Source organism: Chelonoidis abingdonii, chromosome 2 (genome assembly GCF_003597395.2).
Source record: "Chelonoidis abingdonii isolate Lonesome George chromosome 2, CheloAbing_2.0, whole genome shotgun sequence".
NCBI lineage: Eukaryota > Metazoa > Chordata > Testudines > Testudinidae > Chelonoidis > Chelonoidis abingdonii.
In genome coordinates this window covers 64108988-64135417 of record NC_133770.1, presented here as the reverse complement: position 1 = coordinate 64135417, position 26430 = coordinate 64108988, and the positions used below count along the sequence as shown (strand labels likewise).

Below are 26430 nucleotides of genomic sequence, written 5' to 3'. Positions count from 1 at the left end.
CCCTGAAACATAACCTCTTGTGTCAGAGGCCCAGTCTGAGGCCTGAAGCCTGAACCAAAGTACTTCCAGGCATTGCTAAGCAAAAGCTGGGCTGTGAGCCAGACGCAGGCCCCACTCACAGAAGTTGGCGAGAAGAGGGCTGCTAGACACAGGTGGATCCACACATAAGTGCTAATAAGAGGAACTTGTGCCAAGATGACATCAGGACACTCCATAGAGATAACAAGGAACAGGCAGGTGCATCTTAAAGACAGGGTCAAAAGGACAGCATGATGGATAGATCTGTTTGAAACAACATGATCAAAGGTGGAGACAGCACCCTAATGAGCCGAGGGGGTTCTACCTCAATACATCAGTAGGGATGAGTAATCTGTCCTGTAACTATCAGAGGGGTAGCCGTGTTAGTCTGGATCTGTAAAAGCAGCAAAGAATCCTGTGGCACCTTATAGACTAACAGACGTTTTGGAGCACGAGCTTTCATGGGTGAATACCCACTTTGTCGGATGCAATGAAGTGGGTATTCACCCATGAAAGCTCATGCTCCAAAACGTCTGTTAGTCTATAAGGTGCCACAGGATTCTTTGCCAAATGCTTTTGTTGCTCTGCGCATACTTCTAACACTTCCTGTAACAGTTGCCAGTGGAGAGCGCAGCTTCTCCAAGCTGAAGTTAATAAAAAGACATCCACATTCTACAATGACACAGGAGAGGCTGGTCGGCCTTGCAACCATCTCAACAGAGCATGAGCTGGCCCAGACTGTGGACCTTTAGGAGGCAGTTCAAATCTTTGCAACCAAGAAGGCATGAAAAGCATCACTTTGATTATTCAAACAGATAAAAATGCCAGTGTTTACCATGCAGACAAGAAAAGTTACATTTGCTGCTCAGGCATTTGAAAATTAAGCGTTACTTAAAAAATTTCTGAACAAGGCATTTTAAGTTGTTAGTTCTCCTTTACTGGGGCAGGTAGCAGAGCAGTACCACGAGAGGAATTGAACAGGAAGAAGGCAGATTTGAGACCTTTCAAAGTTTTGGCCCAAGCGAGGGTGCATGGGGGCATCAGTTGAGCTCATATGTCAAAATGTTGTGGCCAGCCCTACCTACCAGGCTATAAACATGAGCATGGGCTTCTTAGGTAAGCAGTCAGATATAGCAGCCATGTAGAACAAGAAACAACATTTTGCAGGGTTGCCACCTAGAATTCTAACAGAATCTCAACTGATTCAATTGACAGGATGCATATTTAGTTTGGGATCCACATTGGGAGAATACATACTAAAAAAAATCCAACACTCATTCCACCTACACCAAGCAAAAAAGACTTGACTGCACATGTCTACCTCATTTCCAACTAGGGTGACCAGATGTCCCGATTTTATAGGGACAGTCCTGATATTTGGAGTTTTTTCTTATATAGGCACCTATTACCCCCCACTCCTGTCCTGATTTTTCACACTTGCGGTCTGGTCACCCTAATTCCAACAGCCTCTGAAAAAGGATTGTGTGTTAGTACAGTTTCAAGCTGAAATAATTCAGCCCTCTACTCAAACTTGATTTTTTGGCTTAGTGCAGAGAAGCCCTCAGATAATAAACTGGATCCACTGCAGTAACTCTTCCTGTTTTTGTATTAGCAACAAACACTTGCATAACAATAACTGAACTTTCAATACAGGAAGATGTTCAGTGTGCCACAGCACACAAGTGTGTCAGCAGCTATTTATTATTTTTACAATGCCCAAAGCATGCTGGGTGCTGAGATTACTTATGGCTTGTATTTCATACAATTCGTTTTGTAACTTCTTCCTCTCAAAATCCAATATGTGCAAAGATTAAATAGAAACGAGTTTTGTCATCCCTAAACATTTTTTAGAAGCTCCACCAGATCTCTAGATTATTCTATATGCATATATTCATTTAATAAAGGATACTGAAGCCTAGTTGAGAAACTAGTTTTGGCTGGACTCAAACGCTGAATTGGTGGATTACCCCCATTATAATACTTAAGAGCAGATTTTGGTTTAACACAATAACACTGAAAGTTATCTTAAAGCAGCCACCCTATAGATAGGGAGACATCTATGAAAGATTAAAGAAACTTGAAATGTCTAGTGAATACAAGTGGGATAGCAAGATTCCTGGGATCAACATCTGACCGGATGTGTGCCTGTGGGAAAATTACTTACATGCTTGGTGCCTGTAAAATGGGAACAACAATTCAGACCTTGTGTTGCTTACTTGGTTACAGTTTCCAGTACATACTGAAAGCTAGGCAGTGAAGTCAGCGGAAGCCCACACACATATCCAAACACAAGGGACAGGACTAATGATGACATGTTCTAACTACGATTACTGGGAAACGTGAGGTTGATGTAGATCAGTTTACTAAGACTGGGACGCGATGATGTTGGCTACTAGACACTGGATATTGGATCCTATAAGGCAGATTTCACCATGAACAGCTAAAGAACACAGGACGTTCTTCTCCTTCAGCTGTATCTCCTGCCCTACCTGTTTTCGCATGGTATTCATGACTCCCATAAAGCTCGCCAGCAATTTAGCTTCTTCTCGGGCTGCAAGTTTCTTCTCTGTTTTCTTCTTGTTGCTTTTTTCCGACCCAGAGGCTGCCATGCTCCCCTCTTCTCACCACCAAGAAAACAAAGGCTGGCAGGACTCACGCAGGCCCATGCACAGCAGCCAAAGGAAGCCAATTATAACACACCGAATTGCCCTAACCAAGATCCCAGACGGACGAGTAGGCTGCACAACCACGCACTACAGAACCTCCGGCTGTTTCTGCAACCGGGCAGGCAGCAGGGCGAGCCACCTGGGCAAGCACCTGCCGCGGCAGCCGGAGGAGCCGGGCTGATCAGATCCCAGGAGAAGCCGCAGGGCCAACCAGCCCCTAGTGCAGACAGCTGAGAACGCAGCCTGGGGCCCGCGACTGCAGCGCTCCGGTGATGGTGGGGGCGCGCGATACATCAATCGCCAGCGTTCCACCGATAGAACGCGAACTCCTGGAAAAAATCCTACATAATTCCCAAAGGGGGCGGAGGGAGCGGACCGGCGCACACTGACGTCATATAACGGCGCGAGGTGTAGCCCTAGTCTCCTCCTACCCCCCTCCTCGGGCGTTCCGGAGCCAAACAAACAAAGGACGAGGAGGCGGAACGGGTCACGTGCTTCCTGTAGTCACAGGGGCGGGGCAGGCGGGTTGAGTCAAGTGCGCACGCGCACGGTTGAGCGTGATACGCTGAGAGGAGCCTGCGGGGTAGTGGGTGCACGTGTCTGTGCTTTGCGGACGGGAACAGGCCTGTGCAAGTCCCGCGCCTTTTACTGTGTTATCCGAGTTGCCAGCTGCAGAGCTTCGGAGGCGTGCAATGTTTAGGGGAGAAGGTTAAAAACTGGTTCCTGATGGGTTTTGTCCCCTACCCCTTCCCTTTTATGGAGGAAACAACTAGTCCCTGGTTGGGCACCAATCCAGCGCAGAGCATACTGGCACCACGCTGTGGTCACAATCACATTCATCTGCCAGAGCTTGAGAACACGTGTTAACTGCTGTTCTTGCACTTAAAAAAAAAATTGGTAGAGGCTGGAACAATAATACAATAAATACGTGGATCCTGCCAAATTTGTGACTAGTCCGCCCCCCCAAAAATCAAGATATTAGCATATCCCTTTAGTTTTAACTTAAATGTGGTGTTTATATAAGGGGACTTTTATTCCCTTACTAATTTTCAGGGGTGGTGTTTTGGTTAGCTGGCTCCCAGCACTAAAAGGGGAAGGGTTGATGGGAAATCAGGACCCTGAGACTGACAGTCTCCAGGAACAATGAGGAGAGGCCAATGCTCCAGGTCAGCTTGTTTGACAGGGTGGACAGGCTAGTCAGGAGGCAGCGGGGGCTGTCTTCCAATTGACCTGGAATTGCCTGGATCAGAGTGGGGCCAAGCTGTAATCTAGCCTCCCAGTCTCAGACCGGAACTTTAGCGTCCACAATCTGGTCCTGTCCCAAACCTGGACTTTTGCGTCCAAAATCTGGGGGCTTACCTGAAACTCCCCCAAGCTCACTACCAGCTTGGATATTTCTTCGCTTGCCCAGTCAGGAATTGATGGGGCTGACCACCCTGTTCCTCTCTCTCGTGTCCCCAACCCTCCCTTGGTGACACCCCAGATTCCAAATCCCTTGGATGCTAAAAGCAGGGGAGAAAACCCCTTCCCCCCTCCTTCCCGGGTCTTAGCCTCTTGGGTTTCTAGGCCAGCGGAGTATCATAGAAACCGATATACGGTTTCTTCTGTTTCAAGGGATTAAGCCGTTCTCTACCCCTCAGGACAATTGAGATGCAATGCCCAACAGCTTGGCTTATGCCTTTCCCCGTTGCTGCTCTTTCCCTGTAAAGCCATAGAAAATAGCCCAAGTGCCTGGCTATTTCCCTTTCCCTTTGCCTCCTAGGAAAAGAAACTTCACACGTTTTAAGAAAGTTTATATAAAAAGAAATAAAAACAATATCTTGCATTAAGAAATCAATACGGCTCTTGCTTATAAGAAAATATGAAGAAAAACAGTCTGATTTAAAAGATAGCCGATTTAAACCAGTCAACCTAATCCACCATACATGTAAATACAACCAAAGCTCCTCATAGCTGAATTGCTCGGTTCCTTTGTACTCACAGATGGTAGGGGACACTTGGAGAAAGATGCAGTTTAGGAGAAGGCTTGATTACTCACAGCCTTGAGAAAACAACAAAAAGGACAAAAGCCATCCACATTCTATTCGTACAACACAAATCCTCATAGCCGATTGCTTGGGGTTCCTTGTACTCACAGACCTTTTGGTATCATATTTGAATAAGAAGGAGTTAGGGGACCTTGTTTACTCACAGCTGAGAAAAACAAAAAGACCCTGAGTATTACAAATTCCGCCCTTGACTTTAAACATCAGTTCTCTGGTCAGGTTTGGTTACCCTTCCAGGTAAAGAAACTTAACCCTACCTTACCTATCTATTTTATGACGGGCTGTCTTCCAAATTGACCTGAATTGCCTGGATCAGAGTGGGGCCTAAGCTGCGGAGCGAACCATGCCAGATCCAGAGAGCCAGACCACACCCCCAATCGAGCAGCTCCTGTGCTGGTGGCAGGCTTGCATACACCGGTGCCAGTTGTGGGAGGGCAAGTTGGGGCCACCAAGGGTGGGCACCTTGGGCAAAAGGGCCAGTGCAGGAAAATACCCCCTAGCCAGGGTCCTTTAGCCCGGCTAGGGGAGAATTTTAACCCGACAGGGAGCTGACACTGCGGAATAGTGGTCCCACCCCCAAGCCAGGAGGTGTGTGGCCACCACCATTGCAAGTGTCCAACCTGGCACTAATCCCTGCAGCATAGCCAGGGGCTAGAAGTAAGACCTGGGACCTACAAGAACAGACTACAGTGACGTTGAGTCCAGAGCACTGTTTGTTAAATTTCCCTGCCCAGTTGGTTAGTCGCATCGACGCCTACATCGCGCCTGGATGTGTTTTCTTTAACCTTTCCCATTTTCCTTCATTTTTTTTTAATTAATGTGTTAAGTTAAGCAAACTTGTATTTGCTTTTATAAATGTATGAATGATCAGTGGTTGATCAGGAGGTGCCAGTGCAGAGGGAGTTACATCCCGGAGGGGTGGGGGGGGGGGCGAAGAGCCTAGCCCCTGTCCTAGGTGACCACATCAGGGTTGGGGGTTGAGCTCCCCAGGAATCCTGGACCCAGCCTTGTTGGGATTACGAGGACTCTGCCAGACAGGAGAGTGGAAGGGGAGTCCTCAAGGGCAGGGAGGCCTCTGGGTAAAGGAAGTGTGAGTGAGGACTCAGATCCTTTCGGTAGCCCACTTCACCAGGGTAGTGCAGAAGCCAGGAAAGTTCCCCACAATAGCAGGACCATTCCCCCGCTTATGTTTGTATTCTGCTGGATATGGCTAATTTTGGCTGCATAACTATTCCTGCCTCCACTCAGGGGTGGCTCTATGTATTTTGCCACCCCAAGCATGGCAAGCAGGTGGCTTTCAGCAGCATGCCTGCTGGAGGTCCACTGGTAACGCACATTTGGCAGCATGCCGGTGGGAGGTCTGCTGGTCCCACGCCTTCGGTATCCCTGCCACCAAATTACCGCCGAAGCCATGGGACCGGTGGGCCTCCCGCAGGCATGCCGCTGAAGGCAGCCTGACTGCCACCCTGACAGCGACCATCAGGCTGCCTCCCCCGCACAGCTTGCCACCACAGGCATGTGCTTGGCGCACTGGTGCCTGGAGCCACCCCTGCTCCCAGTTTTAGCATCTAAATTTAGTACATAGATATGCAGCATGTCCTAGTCCACCAGAAGAAAACATATCAAAGTATCATGGTACAAAATCTAGCTGTTCCAAATTTTTGCAGCACTGTTATGAGAAGATGCATTGGAGTCTGGAGTTTTTTGATGCAACCGAAGCAGCTAGACTTGCTGAGTCAGTGAAAATGTGGGTGTTGGGTTAAAACGGGCAGGATACAGCTTTTACCTAGAGATAGTCCCACTTTGACTTGTAAGAGCTCTGCATTTAATTCCATGCTGCCAAGGTTTTATAACTGAGTAACCCTGTGATTTGTAGGAGAAAGGGCTTTATATATGATCTGTCCTTTAGTTTTAGGAACATATTATATTTGGTGCCTAATATCCTTATCCTGTACTAAGTCACTATATGATTACTTTGTCCTGTGCTGCAGCAATAATCATGTGACTTTGTAGTACACAAAGTATTTTGTATAGAAATCCATATTATACTATAGAAATCAGATTTGGTATTTTATCATTAGGAGGTCACCCTAGGATAAGATAGTGACAGAAATACACATAGGCACCGGAGGGGGGCATGCTGCTCTTTCTGGGAGCTATGTGGAGCCATGGCATGCATGGAGTGGGGCCAACCCCTGACTCTGCTCCCCTGGTGGGAGCTTGAGGGCCAAATTAAAGTGGTTGGAGGGCCAGATGCAGCCCTGATGCTGTAGTTTGCCAACCCCTGATCTAAGTGCTTATATGGCCTGTATCAACATATAGTGTCTGAGTGCCTCATGAGTATTTAAAAATAGACCAGACAGTGGGACAAATAGCTTTATTACTTCATGGTGGGCTTTGTGGGTATATAATGTATTGAAGACAACCTACCGTAAGTCAAAAAGATGAGTTTTATGTTTACAGCTGAATACAGGGAAGTTAGTAGCTGGAATGCATCAGAAACAGATGGATCTTCATGGATTCCATCTTCCTCTTTTGATGAAAACCAGATAGCAACGTTTTCCATATACAAGTAAACTAAAAGACAAGGGGAAATTTTTTTCATGAAGAAAAAATGTGCCAAGGTCCTAGATTTCATGATCCGAGTAGGGTTTTCAGCCTAAGAGGAACGTGGCAAAGCATACAAGATAAGGCATACATGGAAAGTCTTTTATTCAGACTTTTGAGGTGGGGAGTGGAAGAATCTGTGTACTTCTGGTCCTCTTATATGGATCTGAAGCATGGACATTGCCTCCTGATGAATTCTTTAAGTATTTTATATTCATTGGTAATGGCAACTATAGGGGATAAGATGTTCAATTTTATCAGTAATAGGGAGGTATTATTGAGAACTGTCCTTGAGAGAATAGAAATCATTGGTCACCGGTGGCAGGCACTTTTTGATTATGTAGCCCCATCGGAGATAAAGTGCCCACAATTGAACCCAGAAGATCAGACTTGAGGTCAGGAGGGGACATTGTCCAGCCACAGGCTAGCAGCAGCTATAGTCTTCAGCAATTAACCTGGCTGCACCAGATCAGTGATAACCCTAGGAAGCTTTCAGAGGCCTGGAATAAAGCTCTACAATGTGACCATGGACATTCAGCATCATAGATCCTCACCATGTAAGCATGGTGGTGATTGGAAATCATAGAAGTGATAGAGCTACCCATTACAAAAATAAGAAATTGTCAGATAATTTAACTGAAAAAGAAATAGGCAACTTGCAGTGTAAATTGGAGTATAAGACAGTTAATGTTTGTACAGGGCTTTGAAAACAATGTGCCATACCAGTGCTAATTATTATGGATAAAATTATCTATAAACTGAGGTTATAAGATACATTTAGATCCTCCCAAAAGAGTATTTTATTTACTGGATTGGGTGGGAAAGTAGTTGGACTGGTACAAAGGACATCTTTTTCAGAGCAGTCTCAAGAACTGCATTGTATTACATTTTGAGCGTTCAACTAATGTGTTGAACAGGTTGTGCATTATTCCTGTGTATCCCGAAATGTTAAAGTGCACATTGTTTGGTTACTCCAATAACCTCTAATCCATAGCATTGTAGAAACATCTAAACCAGCCTCTCTGTTGGTGCAGCAGTAGTGTAGTGTGCTGGCATGCAGATGACTAAGGTTTCTGTCCTGCATTTATTCTGGCAGCTATGTATGCAAGATCAGTACTTTTTTTTTTTACCATAAGAGGGTGGAAGGGTTGGGTCATCCCATGGGAATCTCAAAAATTATTTGTATGTCTAAAGATTAAACTGTTTAGAAATATTTAAATTTGAGCGAAACTGATACTCATATGAATAGGCACAAACAATATGAACAACATCCCCCTGTTGAACACAAACTATGATTTTAGTGTCCCTGGCCTTTTCATGGGGGCATAGGAAGTAAAGTGGGATGACCACCACCTTGTGTGCCCTATGCAAGGGACAGGGACAATCACAGCCTTTGCACTCAGAGAAGGGCAAGGAGTGATATGTATCCTTAAGTGTAAATTTCCCCAGAGAGGTCAGGGAGATTGTGGGTCTACCACTCCACTGACCCAGCTCCACAGGCTGTTGTAGTGTATTCAGAGGAGTGGGTTTCCTATTGTCTGTGTGCTCCCACTGTGCATCAAGAAGATCTCAGAGGAATTACCCCAATCAAAAACTCCACCTTAGTTTGGTACTGTCACAGGGTGTCTGGCTCCTTGAAGGGGAAATGGGACCAGCTGTACCTGTTTCATAATTAGTGGCTTCCCAGCCTAAGGGGGTAGGACTAATTGGGATAAGGTGGGAGACTGATGAAGATCTGGGCCTCAGGAAAGGGTAGAGAACACAGTTTGGAAGAGGAACCAGAAGGATCTATTTGGGATTCTAACAGCCCTGGAAGAATTAGGGGAGTCAAGACCCTATCCTAGAGGAAGGATGACTGCAAGGTAGCCTAGAAAGGCTGAGATTGAGAGATGGATTTAGGGAAGCAACCTAGGAGCTAGTGAAGCAAAAGAACTTTTATTGGGACTTCTGTTACTCTGAAAGGGAATGGAACTCTGATGGTGACCTAGCTGGAGATCTGGGCCCTGTGAATTCCTGGCAGAGAGAAAACCCTGGGGAGGGAAAACTGAGGCAGATTGCTGTAAAGCCACCTGAGGCCAAGAGGACGTGCTTAGGAGGTGGCTGTCTGAGCACAGGGACATTTAAAAGTGTCAAATATTGCACAGCATTCTGTGGGGGCAAGTTGTTGATAGGTGCCAATTTTCTTTCCCCATGAAAAAACATTGCCTCATCTCTCTTGATCTTTTCTGAGCTGTGTTGAGATCTAAGGGGATTTGTATTTGAACAATGTTTCTTTGTTGAATTGGCATACTACTACTTGCACAATGTTATTAAAAGTTTTTCCTAATGGCTTGTCTTGAATGGATGTTTCATTGTTACCTTGAATAAATGACTTATAGTCTGTTTCTAGTGCTGTAGAGCTCTTTGTTCTACACATCTGTAGACATCCAGCCTTGGGGCTCGGCCCTCTCAGGTGCAGCTGGGAGCCAGGGCACCTCACTACCAACAGCAAATAGGTCAGGGTTCAGACCCTTCAGCAGGGGTTGAACAAACCAATAGTCTACAAGCTCAGGCCCTGGGTCAGGGCAGGGCAAGAAGCAGTTCAGAGCTCAGACCTTTCAGGAGGGATTGAGCAAACAAAGTCTATAAGCCCAGCCAAAAGGCCTCCTCAGGCCAGCAAGAGGGGGAGTCTGCCACCCTTGGAAGGTGGCAGGGGGAACACAGGCCCTCCCACTCCACTGCATTCCAGCCCAGGGCCCTAGCAGCAGCCAACACTTGCTGCTGTCAGTGGGGATTCTGGCTGCAACACATTGACATTGGTTCAGGCTCTCCGGGAGCCAAACCAGGGTCAGCTATCCCCAGGCCACTTCCAACCTCCCCCTCTCTGGGTACCTGTGTCTCACCAGCATCTTCCAGTGGGTCCCAGACCATAGGTTCCTCAGGACACAGGGAAGCTCAGGCAACTCTGCAAGTTACCAGGAATCTCAGGCCAGGCAGGAGCTCAGCCACCTGTATCTGTTCTCTTCAGCAGCCAGCCTCAAGTGAGCACCAGGGCTGGGCTTTTATACTTCCTGTCCTGCCCCTTGACTTGTGGGGGGCGGGAACGGGCAGTGTTGGCTCCGCCCATGTTAGCGGCTGTAGTGGTTCGGCCCTCTCAGGTGCAGCTGGGAGCCAGGGTATCTCGCTACAATGTCTATTTCCTTTTTTCTTGCAGAAATAGTTCTTTAGTTTTCTTCTTATGCAATTATGGCTTATGAGTCTATGACCAAAGGAAAATGGGAACTTCTTTTCTCTTACAACTCACTGAGCTGCAGTTTTCAACTGAAGTTGGTGCTAGCTGTTTAAATAGCACTGGAGTTTTAAAAATCACCTCCATGTGTGGAGGGGGGGGGGAGTGGGTTTGTGCCCTCTTTTGCTTATTCATGATATAAGAGGAACACCTGTATTTAATTTTTTTCGGCATCTTTCTTTTTACACAAGGGTGGTCAAATTTTGTTCACTTTTGTCTTTCCTGGAAGACTCCGTGGTTAACTGGAAGAACTAGTGAGTTGTGACAGAGATACCTGATTATCTAAGAGATGAAGTGATTTGTATTCAGACTATGTGAACCACTTTGTTTTTTAGCCCTAATTTAAATCAAAAGCCTGGTAAACAGTCAGAGGAAACACTCTTATTAAAGTTCCAGTGAATGATATCAATTGTTAAGTTATCTGCTTCTCTCTGATAGTTAGTATGTATGTTCAGTCAAGCACTGCTCTTCTTGTAACTGACTACATTCCTGTTCTAGCTTGTTGTGGAATAACTTCTTCTCAGGGCGCAACTATGACAAACCATGTAAATATTCTGAAAATAATCTCCTTATGGGAAGAGATAAAACAAACTATTACAAAAGGAGGAAAAAACCCTGAATCTTGCTTGGCTGACCTCTTGGTCAACCAGCTGTTGGGTGGGGTGAAGTTATTGCTGTAATAGTACTTATTACACTTTATCCCCTCTGATCACGGGCGTTTGACTTAGATTAAACATTTTTGTTTGGTTTTGTTAGTGTATTAGCTAGTTCAAGGTCTTTTCTTAAAGTTAGCTTGCTCACTCTCTGAGGAAGGATAAATATCAGTGTCATCTACCATCCATACGAAACCAATTTACTTCCCTGGACCCACCCCTACAAAAACAACATTGCAAGTTGTAATGACTTCAAACACTGCAGCATTTATTACTAGTTATGCATTATAATATCATAATTAGCATCTCTGAAGTATAATGGCCTGGCAGGCTACTGGTAATGCAACATGCTGTCATGTGGAAGATGAACATGTGAGTCCAAAGTCAGGTCCTCACTTCCTGGGCCAGCAGGATATAGGGGTACTGCAAAGGTTCCAGACAACAAGGGCCAGTCTTCCTTGAGTGGAGGGAATATGGGCAAGTAGTCTTGGTGATGTAGGATCCAGTAGCTGAGTGACAAGAATAATCTACTAGAAGATGAGGTGTGTTTGACTATCACCTTTTCTGGATTGCGTTTTGTTGCAGGGGTTCTGTATCATGTCCAACCTGGCAAAAGCTTCTACCTGCATTCTTCCACACAGTTTAAAAAGTAAACTCAAACCTACAAAATACAAACCAAACTGGGTCACTCCTGTATTTCCCCAGCACTCGCTGCCCTGACTTCTAGAACACAGAATGCCCTTACTGCTGTCTTCTGTCTAGAACTAATCCACCCTTCTTTTAAAGGACTTAGCTGCACCTAATCAGATGCTAGCTTAGGATATCTCTCTGTGTTGTGTCTAAACTCTAGGAGGAAATGAGCATTAACATACCCAATATATAAATAGGGGAAACTGAGGCACAGTGAGGTTAAGTGGCTTGTCTTAGCTCTCACAGTGGATCAGTGTCAGAATTGGAAACAGAAAAAAAAAGGATATAGAGCCATTCTCTCTCTTTCTGGCCCAGAAATTGTTCAAATATTTTCCACAAAGTGGAACAGCTTCAACAGGAGAGATTGAGAAAAACCCAGTACAGAATATCCCACAGCCCAGTTGAACATGGGGCTCCCTCCACTTGGGTGAGTCCCTAACAAGTCCCCGTTCCAATGAATATTCAAGAATTTTATACACAATGGAACAGTTTCAACATGACAGACTGAGAGGGACCCACCCAAGAATATCCTACAGCCTGGTAATTAGGACACCCACCTGGAATGTGGGTGAGGGAAGGGGAGACCTGGATTCTAATCTTTGCTCCAGAGCAGAGATTTGAAGCTGTCTTCCCTCTTCCAGGTGGGTGCCCTAACCACTGGGCTAAAGGCTATCCAAGGGACTTCACCTACTCAGCATTGGTCAAAATTATTGAGCAAATTCATGAATAGTTTCAGGCTGACTGAAACTGCATTTTTCATGGCATAAACTATTTGAAAAAATTTGCTGAGCCTCGTGTGGGATGCTTTCCGAAAAAATCCTGCAAAGACTGAACTCTGGCCTGTATTTCAGCAAAGAGTTACACTAAGGTGCAGGAAAGGGGAGTGTACCAGTAGCAGTTATATGCTGTTAGCCCATCCCATTATACAAATTGATTCCTGCAAATGTTAGATTTCAGCATAGAAAAATGTTTCTACAAACAGTTTCAACTTTGTCCTCACAACTATATACTGTTCTCCCCAGATAAAACCAATATCTGCCTGATCTCTTTTGCATCCCATCTGATCCTATCTATGAGATACTCCTCCTTTAAAAAGTAAAAAAGAAAAGAAAGGAAATTCCCAGGTGAAAAACTTATCTTCATTAACTTCTCAAAGAATAATGATCAGTTAAAGTAAAGTGGATAGAGATCTGAATATCTTACAATTCATGTCGTTTATTATAGATTCCCATACCTGCTGCAGTCTCTGACTGTATTAACTTTTCTGCAGATTCTGCATGAGGTTGGTGAAGGAACAAAGTATATCTTACATTGCCTCTCTGCCTTCCAAACCCTGCAGAGAACTTCCGTGTACCAGAGATTAAGAATGTGTGCTGAACCCTTACTTTTGCACAGGAACAAAGAAATCTTGTGCACAGAAAAGACCTTCCATATGGCAATCTGTGGGGGATGGAAAACAACAACAATCTGGTTCTAGAAATTTTAAGACAAAGCTGTTCTTAATTATCATTGTAACCATTATGATTTATCTGCGTTTGCAAGGCATCACACGTCATAAAAGGATCTGGGTACAATTTTTTCAAACAGTAGGACACTGTCAGAATATGACAAAAAAAGGACAATCTTCATATGTCCTGGACCATCACCATAATTTAAAGGAACTCAGAAACACTATTTCCCCATGAATACATCCTTGGTCCTAATGATATTTCTGTAAATGTTTTAAATAAAACATGTTTTCCATCCCAAATGTGTTCTGTAATTTGATGCCTTCAAAGAAAGGATGCATGAGTCATCTTCATGAAACATGCAATTGAGGCAGGTCACTGTGTAGCCAACTAAAATATCTAAGTACTATTAACAGGGTTATGTTACTTATGTAGTTGCCCAAGGTTCTAAGAACCAAATCTGTTCTTTTTACTACAGTAAGAATTACTGTTGTGTTTTTTACGTGGAAAGGGAGGCTAACGTAACAACTACAGAATTAAGATCAAAATTTAGTTTGAAAGACAAGTTATTGCAGAGGTATTCTCATTAGAAAACCAGTGAGGCATTAGGCATTTACCTGTGACCCACCATATCCAGTATTACTTTTATTTCTTGTTCAGTACTTGATGCTTTAATATCTGTTTCCTGGCTTAATTCTAGCATGGGCTGTCAGATTGGATGGAGAATTCAGTGTGTTTTTGGGTGGTTAGGGTTAGTAAAATTTCAGATTTTGCCTGGAATGCTCCATTATTTCTAATTATTCCCCTTTTTCTGTTATGAGAGTGAAATTTACTTGTTCCTGTATTAGACAGAATAAATGGGGTGATGTGCTGAAGGTTGGAGAGGATGGAATTCACACCTCAAAACCTATGGGCAAAGTATGAGGTTGCCATTCTATATCTGTATTGCTACTATTTCAGCCTAAAAGCTGGAATAGCAGCCACTGCCTGCCACACCCCCAATGTAGGGCTTGGGTTACAGTAGACCTATGTAAATACAGAGCTGGCAGAGAGGGCACATTGCGCAGCTTGACTCCCCACCCAGTGAATTCAGAGGGCTTAAATGGTGCATATGGCCTCATATGGGTCCTCTGCACTTGAATGAATTTCATCCTGGATGTACAAACACAGTAGAGCACTAGAACTGGAGATCAGCACTGAGCTGTGCAGGGTAGATTGTGGTCAAATCAAAATTTATATCATGGCTGCCATCTCACAAGATAACCCATGATCTACTGCTTTCCTAAAATCAACTTTGGCATAATGTTTGTAGCTGGAAAAAAATCTGTCTTTTAGAATAAATTTTGCATCATTTCACCTGACAAGATGGAACTTTCAGCATCCACACGGATGAAATGCTGTATCTTCTTGCTTCATTTCAATCCTGGTAATTTAATTGGAAAACCTTTTAGGCTTCCCTTTCCAAAGACATTCTGTAAGTGAGATGGATGTATTCTGCGCTGTCCTAACAGATTTATCACTAAGTGAAAGGCTCTAGCAGTCTGAACAAAACTGTAACATTAAACACAGCAGAATCTTCTTAGACTGAATGAATTCATTCACAGAATGCTTTATTATAAGTAAAGGTTTGCTGTGACTGAAGTTGCAGTTGGCAGTGTGTAGTGTATTGAAACAATGGAGTTTCACCTATCACAGTTCGCTGAGTATTTTTTATTGCGCCATTTTTATTCTTTGAGTTACTTGGAAGTAGCTATATTATTATTTTATTAATTAGGTATATTATCATAGCCCCTCGGAGTCTTAGTCATAGACCAGGATCCCATTGTACTGAGCACTGTACAAACACAGAATGAAAAGATGGTCTTTGCCCCAAAGTACGTACAATCAACTGTCAACATTTAAGACGTGTCTTCCCTAGAAATATGTTGCCAGCATCTATATTAAAGATTGTGAGCACATCTATCTCGTAGGTGCTCATAACCCCTAGTGGCTACAGTGGGAGTCCTCTATATATATCAGGGGTCAGCAACCTATGGCACGCTTGCCACCTTTGGCATGCGAGCCGATTTTGCCTGGCACACGGCTGCCGGCCGGGGTCCCAGCCGCTGGCCCCCCTCAGCATCCTGCCAGCCTCGGGTTCCGATCATTCAGCCAGCAGGAGGCTGAGCGGGGCTGGCAGCCAGGACCCCAAACTGGTGGCAGGCGTGCCCCCGGCTTCCCCCTCACTGTGCTCAGGTTACGTGGCTCCCGGGAGCGTGAGCTGCGGGGTGCGGGGCCTGGGCCCTGAGCCCACTGCGGAGGGGGCGTCGGCTCACACTCCTGGGAGCTGCAGAGCCTGAGCACGGCGAGAGGGGAGTCGGGGGCACATGAGGACCGCCGCCCGCATGCATCCGCTGCAGGAGCCCCCCCCGGGGGGGGTGCCAGGCTGCAGCCTGGGCAGGCGCACTCCCTGGTTCTGCTCTCATTGCACTCGGGTTCTGCAGCTCCCAGAAGTGTGAACCACCGCTACCTCTCCCGCAGCTCCCCCCCATAGACTTATAGAGAGAGACCTAAAAACATTAAAACGTTTTACAGGCACACAAAATCTTAAATTAGAGTGAATAAATGAAGACTTGGCACACCACTTCTGAAAGGTTGCCGATCCCTAGTATATATATCTGTCTACAAATGGCTCTATTTGACACTAGGTTAATACATGCTCTAGAAGATCTCAAGAGAATACATCTGTGTGCTAGATGAGTGAGAGGGCTGTATATTACAGCTGAGTCATTTTGACATCCATAAGATGAAAATGACCAAAAAAACCCCAAAACACTAGCCCTCTCATCAGTTACTCATTACTTCCTCAGCAGCTGCTCAGAACTGAGATTATTCCAAAGACTTTGTTTGTTTAGCATGTTGTCTGATACAGCTCTCTCTTCAGTTCTGATCACAGAGCTCTGTGGAGCTCGAAAGTTTGTTTCTCTCACCAACAGAATTTACCGTAGTTTAATAATCCACCTTGTCTCTGTCATATCCTGGGTCCACGTAGCTACAACAACACTGCAAACAGAAATGAATGTTAACAACAAGTGGGAAAGAACAGATTAAAGAATATTTAGATAAGCTGGATGTATTCAAGTTGGCTGAATCAGTGAAATTCATCCTAGGATACTTAAGGAACTACCTGAAACAATCTCAGAACCTTTAGTGATTATTTTTGAGAACTCATGAAGGATGGGTGAGATCATAGAAGACTGGAATAAGGCAAACATAATACCAGTCTTTAGAAAGGGAAAGAAAGAGGATCCAGAGAATTATAGTCCAGTCAGCCTAACTTTGATACCTGGAAAGATACTGGAACAAATTTGTAAGCAATTGTTTTTTAAGCAGTTAGAGGGTAATGTGTAAGCACGAATAGGGTAATAAGTAATTGCCAACATAGATTTGTCTAGAACAGATCATGCCAAAACAACTTCCTTCTTTGGCACGCTTACTGGCCTAGAAGATGGGGGAAAGCTGAATGTTTGCTATATCTTGATTTTAGTAAGGCTTTTAACACAATCCCACATGACATTCTCATAAGCAAACTAGGGAAATGTGGACTAGATTAAATTACTATAGGTGGGTGAATGACTGTTTGAAAGACTGTACTCAAAGACTAGTTATCAATGGTTCATTATCCAGTTGGAGGGACGTATCTAGTAAGGTTCTGCAGGGGTCTTGGGTCCAGTACTATTCAGTCTTTTACTTAAAGATGTGGATAATAGAGTGGAGAGTATGTCTAGAAGAAGGGCCTACAGCAGAGGCAGTCTGGAAGCAACATAATGAGTGCAGCTGGTCTGTAATAGGCTGCCTGATTGTTTGGAAGAATCAGCAGACCAGCTCTTAAACCCAGTAGCAGTGGCAACTTAAAGGTTTCAGATGTGATATTTGATAGCTAGCTCACTCGGAAGGATCATATTGAAAAAAATTAGAGATAGTGTAAAGGCAGAATCAGCTATTATTTAAAAGTATTTCTGGAACTTCCTGGGGGGTGGGATTACTAACAGAAAGCTAAAAAGACTAATTTCCATTTGATATTGAAAATGAATTTGAGAAAGCTTGAATCAATCCAAGCTCAGATGTTGCAAATTGCATGGATGCCTTCATCACAGTGTGTATTGCAGATAGCTGCAGGTGAAATGCCCATTACTTTAAGAATGGTCCTTTTAAACTTAACCTTTTGGGCTAAAGTAATTGGAAACACTAAATTAATATATGATGAATGCTGGGAATTAAGTGGCTAATGTACGGGGCAAAAACTCAAAATGTCTCAAGTAAGTAGGGTTAAAGCATTACTGTTACCGTAACAGGATATTAACACCCTGATTTTTTTTGGTTCACACCCCTTAGCTAAAGGAATAGAATAAGTGAGATTGTGAGCACAGAAAGAGGTATATTTTTAATGTGCTTTTGTGGTTTATTTTGCATTACATTCATCTAGAAAATCAGCTGTGGTTATCCTTAAATGCTTCCTCACCCTATAACCTAATTGAGGATTAGAACTCAAAATCTTTCTCTGTCCTGGTGATTCCCATTCACTAACTTCAGAGTGTCAGGATTATTTCTCATGATTAAACATAACCAGTTTTTTAACCTTTTCCTGATATATCAGGTTTTCTAAAGATCACCTTTTCTAAATCTTTTATCATTTTTATTGCTCTCCCCTGACCTCTCCCATTTGTCCAAATCTTTCTTAAAATGTGGTACCCAGCTGGGGCCTCACTAGTTCTGAGTAGAGGGGGACAGTTACCTCCTGTGTCTTACCTACAACACTCCTATTAATACACCTGAGAATTATATTACCCGTTTTAGTAAATGCATCATATTATTGACTGAAATTTAATTTATGTCTCACTATAACTCTGAGATCTTTTTCAGAAGTACTACTGCCTAGCCAGGTTCTCCCCATTTTGTAATTGCGTATCTGATTTTTATTTCCTACATGAAGTACTTTACCATTGTCTTTATTGAATTTCATCTTGTTGATTTCAGATCAGTCAAGGTCCTTTTGAATTCTAATCCTGTCTTCCAAAGTGCTTGCAACTCCTCTCAGTGTGGTGTCATTTGTGACTGGGACATGGGCAGTGGTTGCTAGTGGTTAGACAGGAGTCAGGAATCAGAGCCCCGGAATCAAAGTCAGAGGCCAGGTACCAGAGCCAAGGGTCAGAGCCAAAGTCAGGAATTGGAGCTGAATATCAGGATTGGGTTACCCAGAGTCAGGCAAGACAGGAGCAGGGCCTGGAACTAGCAGGCAAAGGAGCTTTTACAGCTATAGACAAATGCTTTGAGCAGCCACTAAACTTCTTTTTCTTCTTGTGTTTTATGGTGAAGCTGAATCTCGTACTGCATCTATGACCGCCAAGCATTGGACACCGTTGTGAGCCACTGGACCAGCTGCTGGCCTGCTTCCTCACTAACAAATGCTGCTAGGCAACCAGTGAGCCCAGCTGCACTGGTCCTGATTGGCTACTGGTTTAGCAGCCCTGCTTATAAGCCTGACCCCCATAGCAGATTAGTGGCTGGCTGGAGGCCCTAGCCTGTGGGAGGGAGATAGAGGATTTTCTGGCCCTGAATGAAGGCGCTGTGGAAACTGAAAAAGAGTCTATTAGAGAGGGGGAGGGGGAAGCAGAATCAGATGATGATAATATCAGCAAAAAAAGGCAAAGCCAGGGAAGAAAATAAACCAAAATGTTATAATTGTAAAATTGGTAGTTGTAGCCAATTGGGTGTTAATCCTGTGAAAGTAGCTGACTGGAATAAAAAAAAAAAGCATAGGCAGAATTGTAAGAGCTGGGAGACACTGAGATGGTGATCTCCTAGCTGAATGTAAAAACAAAGGGCAAGATGATAAACTGCTAAAAACTAAAATACTAGGGAAAGTTAAAATAAGTTGCCAGCTACCCAAGTATGTGACTGAAATAAAGGGGGTAATACACAGAGTGCCATTAGAGCTGACCAATGGTGAGATAACCAAAAGCACAGGAGAAGTTAGTGTTAGTAAGTAAGTGACTAATTAGTAAATGAGGAGGAGAAAGAAAGTAATCAACAGCTGTAGTGATTACATTTAAGGGAAGGACTCTCCTTGAGAAAGTAAGTGTTTCAGATATTCAGAATCAAGTCATAACACCTTGGTGGAGGGGGATATATAAGTGCCAACAGGTATGGGCATGTAGCAGCCGTTTGTAAATGGAAAACAAGATCTGGTAAATGTAGGGGAGAGCAAGGGACAGAGGTCAAATGTTATAACTGTGAAGGTAATCACAGACAGTCTGGCTTATAGGGGTGAACTGTAGTAAGTCAAGCTAAAGAGCTGCAAAAGACAAACATTGTTAATATATCTTAGTGGAACCTGTGAGGACATTCTCAGAGTATCAGGTGGAGAAAGAAGAGACAATCATCACAGAAAAAGGGGAACTGTAGACAGCCTCATTCTATAAAGAATATGAAACCCTGTGGAAGGAATAGGCAATGATATACTAGTAATGAAAAAATAAAGGTTTATTGTATTTATGATAGAAATGGTAAATTGTACATCACAAACTGGGGAAAAATCAGAAAAATGAAAATCATAACAAGGGCAGCAGAAAAATGTGTATGTTAGCAGCTTGTCAATGGACCAAATTCATGTAATTTTGAATGGAATTATTGGTGAAATATGATTAGTATGAGGATCTCAATCTTCTGTTGGAATGGACACAGCCCAATAGAACATGGTCAAGAACTAAAAGAAAATCTAATGGAAATGAAAACTAAACTAGATGTCATATGTATCCAGGATACATGATGGGTTGAAAAGCTTGCTTTTAGAATTCCAGGGTATACTGCCTTTAGGCATACTGAAAACTAAGAAGAGAAGGCATTTGTATTTTGATAAGGGAAAGATTAAACTACATAGCAGCAGAGAATAAAAAATAAAACTAAAATATAATGCTGTTGAGATGCAGAAGAAAAATATTTCTTTAAGGATTTACAATATATATATAACCTGTATGGGAAATTAGAAAGTTCAAAGTTACAAGAAATAGAGAAGTGTGCTAAAAGGCCATATATCATATGCAATGACCTAAACAGTCGTCATAAATTGTGAGGAAATAAGGGAGCTGATAAAAATGGTGCATGCATAGAAATGTTGATGAAAACAATCTAGTGGTTTTAAACAATGAAACCCGAAGTAGATTTAATGCAGCAGACTGTAGTTTTTCATGCTTAGACCTAGGAATTATAACAATAGAAATTGCAAATAAATGCAACTGATAAATAGATAAGGAAAAAGGAATGGGAATGACTATACCCTATACTTAATATTTTTCAAGGGCAAGGTAAGGTTGAAGGTAATGGAAAATTACCCACCTGGAATTTTAAGAAAGCTTACTGGGAGCTATTTATAAGTGAATGTCATAAAGTTGTGAATAATCGTGTGAGTGACGACAGAGAATTTCAATGATAATGTAAGAGAGGGATTAATAGCATCAATTTCTATAGCCATACCTAGGACATTGAAGTAACCACCAAATTAAAAACTCACTGTCATGGAGAAATGAGGAGTGCACAATGGCAGTTAAAGAAACATGCAAATACGATGAATAGTGAAGATCTGATGAAGTATAAAAGAAGGCAATAACAGAGAATTAATAAAAAAAAAAAATCAGAGAAAGAGTTGGAGAAAGTACAGTGGGTGGAAAAACAAAGATACTAAGACATCAGAAATATACGGTCAAATTAGAAGAATGAATGGAATTCAGACTGGGAGTAGCGACATCCCAGGTTTTATTGGACTCACAGCATAGTTAGAAGTTCTGATAATGAGAAAAAAAAGTTTTAGCAGAAACTTTCCAAGGGGTGAGTAATGATGAAAACCAAAGTGAAGTTTTCCTCCAGATTAAAAGACAGTTCATTAAAGAGAGTCATGATCTATTATGTTGTTGGGGTAAATATGAAGACACTATACAGAATATAATATGCATATTAAAAATGGTGCACCTCAAGGAAGTGTTTAGTATTATTTAATACTATGATAAATGATCTCCCAAAACAAATAAGTTCTGAGCAGGTGTCACTCTATTCGCAAATGATCCTGCGAATCCGTGTGTTAGGAGCAGGAGTGGCAGAAAAGAGAATCAACAAAGCATTATGAGACCTCTGACTGGGGAAATGCTTGGGGTTTCAAATTCTCCAGTGCTAAAACCAAAGGATTGATCTTTACAAAAGTAAATTTACAAAGGAATGTAAACTGTATCTATATGGAGAACAAATATATATAGTTACAAGGTTCAAATTCTTAGGGATAATATTTGCTACTAAATTACTTTGGAAAGATCATATAAACTGTTAAAGATGCATGTAACGTAGCGGTTCTCAAACTTTAGTAACCTGAGGGCCCCCATTTTGATTTAAAATTTTGCCAAGGACCGCCAAGCCTCCCCCTTCAGCCCCAGGCCCTGTCCCTACTCCACCCCTTCCCCCGAGGCCCCACCCTTGCTCCTCCTCTTCCCCATCTCTTTCTGCCCCCTTCCCCAAGTTCCCCCAACCAGCACTGGGGCAGAAGGAGTTGAGGGAGGGAGAGGGAAGGAGTTGATTAGCGGGGCATGTGGTCCCCAGTTTGAGAAACACTGATATACAGGAAGGATTGACCTGCTTAAGTCTTGCTGGGACTAATTGGAGGGTGAAAAGAAAATACAGATGACAGTATACAGAGCCTTAATCTGACCAGTAATTGCCTATGGCTGCCAAGCTTTTGGGTCAGCATCAAAATCAGATCTTAAAAAATGAGTTTTAATACAAGCCCAGTCGCTATGAATTGCATGCAGTGCATTTATTACAACACCTATAGGCATGCTACAGACTGTAAGTGGCATTTCACTAGAAGCTACGAATGAAACTACAGGACCAACTTTCTGGCCAAAGTTAATGGGAACCGCAATGATGAAAGTACCAAACAAATATGAGGATTGTTGGGAATTAGATAGGCAAACTATAGCACATAATGTTAGAATGCCACATGTAGTTAGATTTCATGTGTGGATGCAGGAATTGAAAGACAAGGAAAAGCTGAACAAAGTCAAAACTTTTAGTTATGGGAAAATTAGTTGTAGATGGAAAGCCACGTGTCTAAATGTGGATTTAGATTTATTTTATAAACTTAAGGGTGAAAAAAGAGATCAGAGTTGATTTAGCGGGTTTTCACTAGACCCACTAAATTGACCTCTGGTGGATTGATTGCCGCAGCATCAATCCACTGGTAAATGGAGACAAGCTCCTCGTGTATAGATAAAAAGTGGAGTTGGTTTTGTCAAATATATACAGATGGGTCCAAACAAGAAAAAACAGGAAGAGTAGGAATGGCATATTGTATACCAAAATTGGAAATAAGTACATCTAAAAGAATATCTGATTATGCATCTGTCATAACAGCCGAACTAGTAGCAATAATGCTAGCATTAAATTGGATCTGGGATGTATGCCCAGCAGCAGCAGTCATTTCTTCAGATTCAGTCTCAGGCCTCGTGGCAATCAAAAAGGGTGTCTCAGTACACGGAAGTGATTTAATCAGTGAAATTGCATTTCTAGTAACAGAGTTAGTACATGTAGCATTAGCATGGATCCCCACACATGTTGGGATAACAAAATGAAATGGCAGACAAACCAGCAAAAGTTGTAAGAAATGGAAGGATTAACATAGAAATAACCTTGAGTAAACAGGAATTAAAAAGCTGAGTACAGAAAAATTTAAAAGAATAATCCAAATTTTTTGTCAATGAAAAACGAGTAAGAATATTTTTTTAATTGTGCCCGGGGGCGGCTCTAGACATTTCACTGCCCCAAGCACGATGGCATGCTGCGGGGGGCGCTCTGCTGGTCATCAGTCCTGCGGCTCCGGTGGGCCTCCTGCAGGCGTGCCTGCGGATGGTCCACTGGTCCCAAGGATCCACCAAAGCCGCGGGACCAGTGGACCCTCCGCAGGCACGCCTATGGGAGGCCCACTGGAGCTGCCTGCCACCCTCCCAGCAACTGGCAGAGCGCCCCCCGCGGCATGCCGCCCCAAGCACACGCTTGGCATGCTGGGGCCTGAAGCCACCCCTGATTGTGCCCTATAGTTGAGGCTTATGATATACTTTAGGGCCTGGATAAGACTAATGAAGTACTTTTATTTAAAGTACTATACGGTCATTCTTTTCAGAGTGGTAGCCGTGTTAGTCTGTATCAGCAAAAACAACAAGGAGTCCTTGTGGCACTTTAGAGACCAACAAATTTATTTGAGCATAAGCTTTCGTGGGCTATAATGGGCAGGCAACTCCCATCTTTTCATGTGCTGTATATTTATACCTGCCTACTGTATTTCTCACTCCATGCATCTGATGAAGTGGGTTATAGCCCATGAAAGCTTATGCCCAAATAAATTTGCTAGCCTCTAAGATGCCACAAGGACTCGTTGTTGTTTTTATATGGTCACTCTGGCTTAAACAGAAATATTTTTCAAATAAGGAGACACTATGATGGAATATATGCACTCTGTTAAGTGGAAAAAACAACTGATCACCATTTAGGGGTATGTAAGGGCTTTGATAAAGAAATGGAAAATCTTTTGGAGATATTCAAACATTTTAGGATTAAAAATTACATTGTTATTTAATAAAAATTATGAAAAAGACACTTCCATTACTTGAAGACAAAGGACCGAGCAAGAGGGTATAAACCACTAAGTACACAGGAATTATAGTTGGTAGTGGTTATAAACTATTCAGTGAAGTCTATTTTGCCATAAAAGGGAGAAAAAGAAAAGAAAGATCAGTGGCTGCTCAACGCATACCATGACAGAAGCTGCGCTTGCCCTTGCTCCAGTCCCTGCTCCCTTCTGGCTTCAGTCCCTGGCTCTGCCTCTGGTGTACGACTCTGGTTGACCCCTCTGGTTCTGGCATCCTTCTGTTTCTGTGGTACTAATCGCTGGCTCTGCCCCCAGCTGACTGCTCCAGTTTACCCTCCAGTTCTAGCTTTTGACTTGTTTCTGGACTCTGCCTAACCTGGACTCCGCTCTACTGGTAGGCCAAATCTCCTTTCCACCACTAAGCCTGACTGTCCATTTCCCAATCGGTTACAAACACAGATAATTCAAGAAAAAATGGTTACTAACCTTTCCCTAACTGTTGTTCTTCAAGGTGTGTTGCACTTGTCCATTCCATTGTAGGTGTGTGCATGTCCCGAGCACAGTCACCAGAAATTTCTCCCTCAGTGGTACCCATCAGGGTGGCTTGGGTGCCCTCTGGTGCCATGCGCTCATAGCACTGGTATAAAGGACTCTGCTGGCAACTCACCCCCTCAGTTCCTTCTTTACAGCCAATTCTGATGTTGAGGGGTAGCAGGGTGGCTCATGGAATGGACATTTGCAACACATCTCAAAGAACAACTATTACAGAGAGGTTAGTAACCATTTTTTCTTATTCAAGTGCTTGCACATGTGCATTCCACTGTAGGTTACTCACAAACAATTGAATAAGAGGTGGGAACAGAGTTTATAAGCATGCTGACTGCAAGAGAGCTTGACCAAATCTTGCATTGTCCCTAGACTGCTGAGTGATGATGTAGTGAGAAGAGAACATATGCGCTGATTACCAAGTTGCTTCTCTACAGATATCCTGAATAGAGATCTGTGCTAGAAATGCTGCTGGTGATGCTTATACTCTCGCGGAGTGAGCAGTTAGGATAGCTGGAAGTGGAGCACCGGCCTGCTTGTAACACTTGTGGATGCACAGTGTGATCCAAGATGAAATTCTTTGAGCAGAGGTAAGAAGACCCTTCATCCTATCCGCTACAGCAACAAACAGCTGGGTGGATTTCCGGAACGGTTTGGTGTTTTCTGTGTAGAATGTTAGGGCACGCCTAATGTCCAATGCTAGAGCATGCCTATCATCCAATGAGTGAAGTCGCTGCTCTTCCGTGTTTGCATGTGGTTTTGGGTAGAACACAGCATGATGGGATCCTCAGGGTACAACCTGGAACTGTGGGACCACTGTGGTCCCTTAACTCTCCAGCCTGCGTTGTCTCACAGAATGCTGTGCCAGTGACAAGCAGCAAAACCCCTCCAGGCACTGTGATCACTCAGCCATCAGCATGTGGAGCCACACACCCAGCTAAATTGCATGAACGCTCCTTGAGCCACTCATGAATCATACCGAGAGAGGCACCAGCCAATCACCCCAGCCTTGCACCCAAGAAATATACCATCTTACACTGCTGAAGATTCTCTTGTACAGTGTAAGCTCCTTAATTAGTTCATCACTCCAACAAAAGGGCAATGAACATGCAAAAGCCCTTGTTAATCCAAGCTGAGATACCCCAAGCACTTAAACCAAAACCATGCTTTTTTAAGTAAAATATAAAACAGATTTATTAACTACAGAAAGATAGATTTTAAGTGATAAGTAGCAGGCATAGAGCTCAAAACTGGTTACCTAAGAAATAAATATAGAAATGCAGGCAAATTCTAACTTTCATAGACTAAGCAAGATTTGAATTAAACAATCTCTCACCTTAATAGATGTTACAGGCAGCTCACAGTTCCTAAGACACAGACTGAACTCCCATCCAGCCTGGGACCAATCTCCCTAGTTCAGGGGTGGGCAAACTTTTTGGCCTGACACCCACATCTGGGTATTGTATGGTGGGCCATGAATGCTCATTAATTTGGGGGTTGGGGTGTGGGATGATGGCGGGCTCCAGCTGGGGGTGTGGACTCTGGGGTGGGGCTGGGAATGAGGGGTTGGGGGTGCAGTAGGGTCCTCTGGGCTGGGACCGAGAGATTCGGAGGGCGAGAGCGAGATCAGGGATGGAGCACAGGGTTGGGGTGCGAGAGGGGGTCAAGGGTGTTGGCTCTGGGTGGCACTTACCTCAAGCAGCTCCCAGAAGCAGCAGCATGTCCCCGCTCCAGTTCCTACTTGGAGGTGGGGCCAGGCAGCTCTGTGTGCTGCCCCATCTGCATGTGCTGCCCCTGGAGCTCCCACTGGCTGTGATTCCCGG

At 43.6% G+C, this 26430-nt stretch overlaps 1 protein-coding gene across 1 annotated transcript in view; it reads right to left on the bottom strand.

Annotated features, from left to right (window-relative positions):
• Positions 1-3108, bottom strand: part of KLHL7 (kelch like family member 7) — a 51476-nt gene extending 48368 nt beyond the window's left edge. The window contains exon 1 of the mRNA XM_075061993.1: positions 2508-3108. Within this exon, the coding sequence (XP_074918094.1) occupies positions 2508-2627 (120 nt within the window). The 5' untranslated portion in view covers positions 2628-3108. The remainder of the gene's footprint in view (positions 1-2507) is intronic.
• Between the last annotated feature and the right edge of the window lie 23322 nt (positions 3109-26430).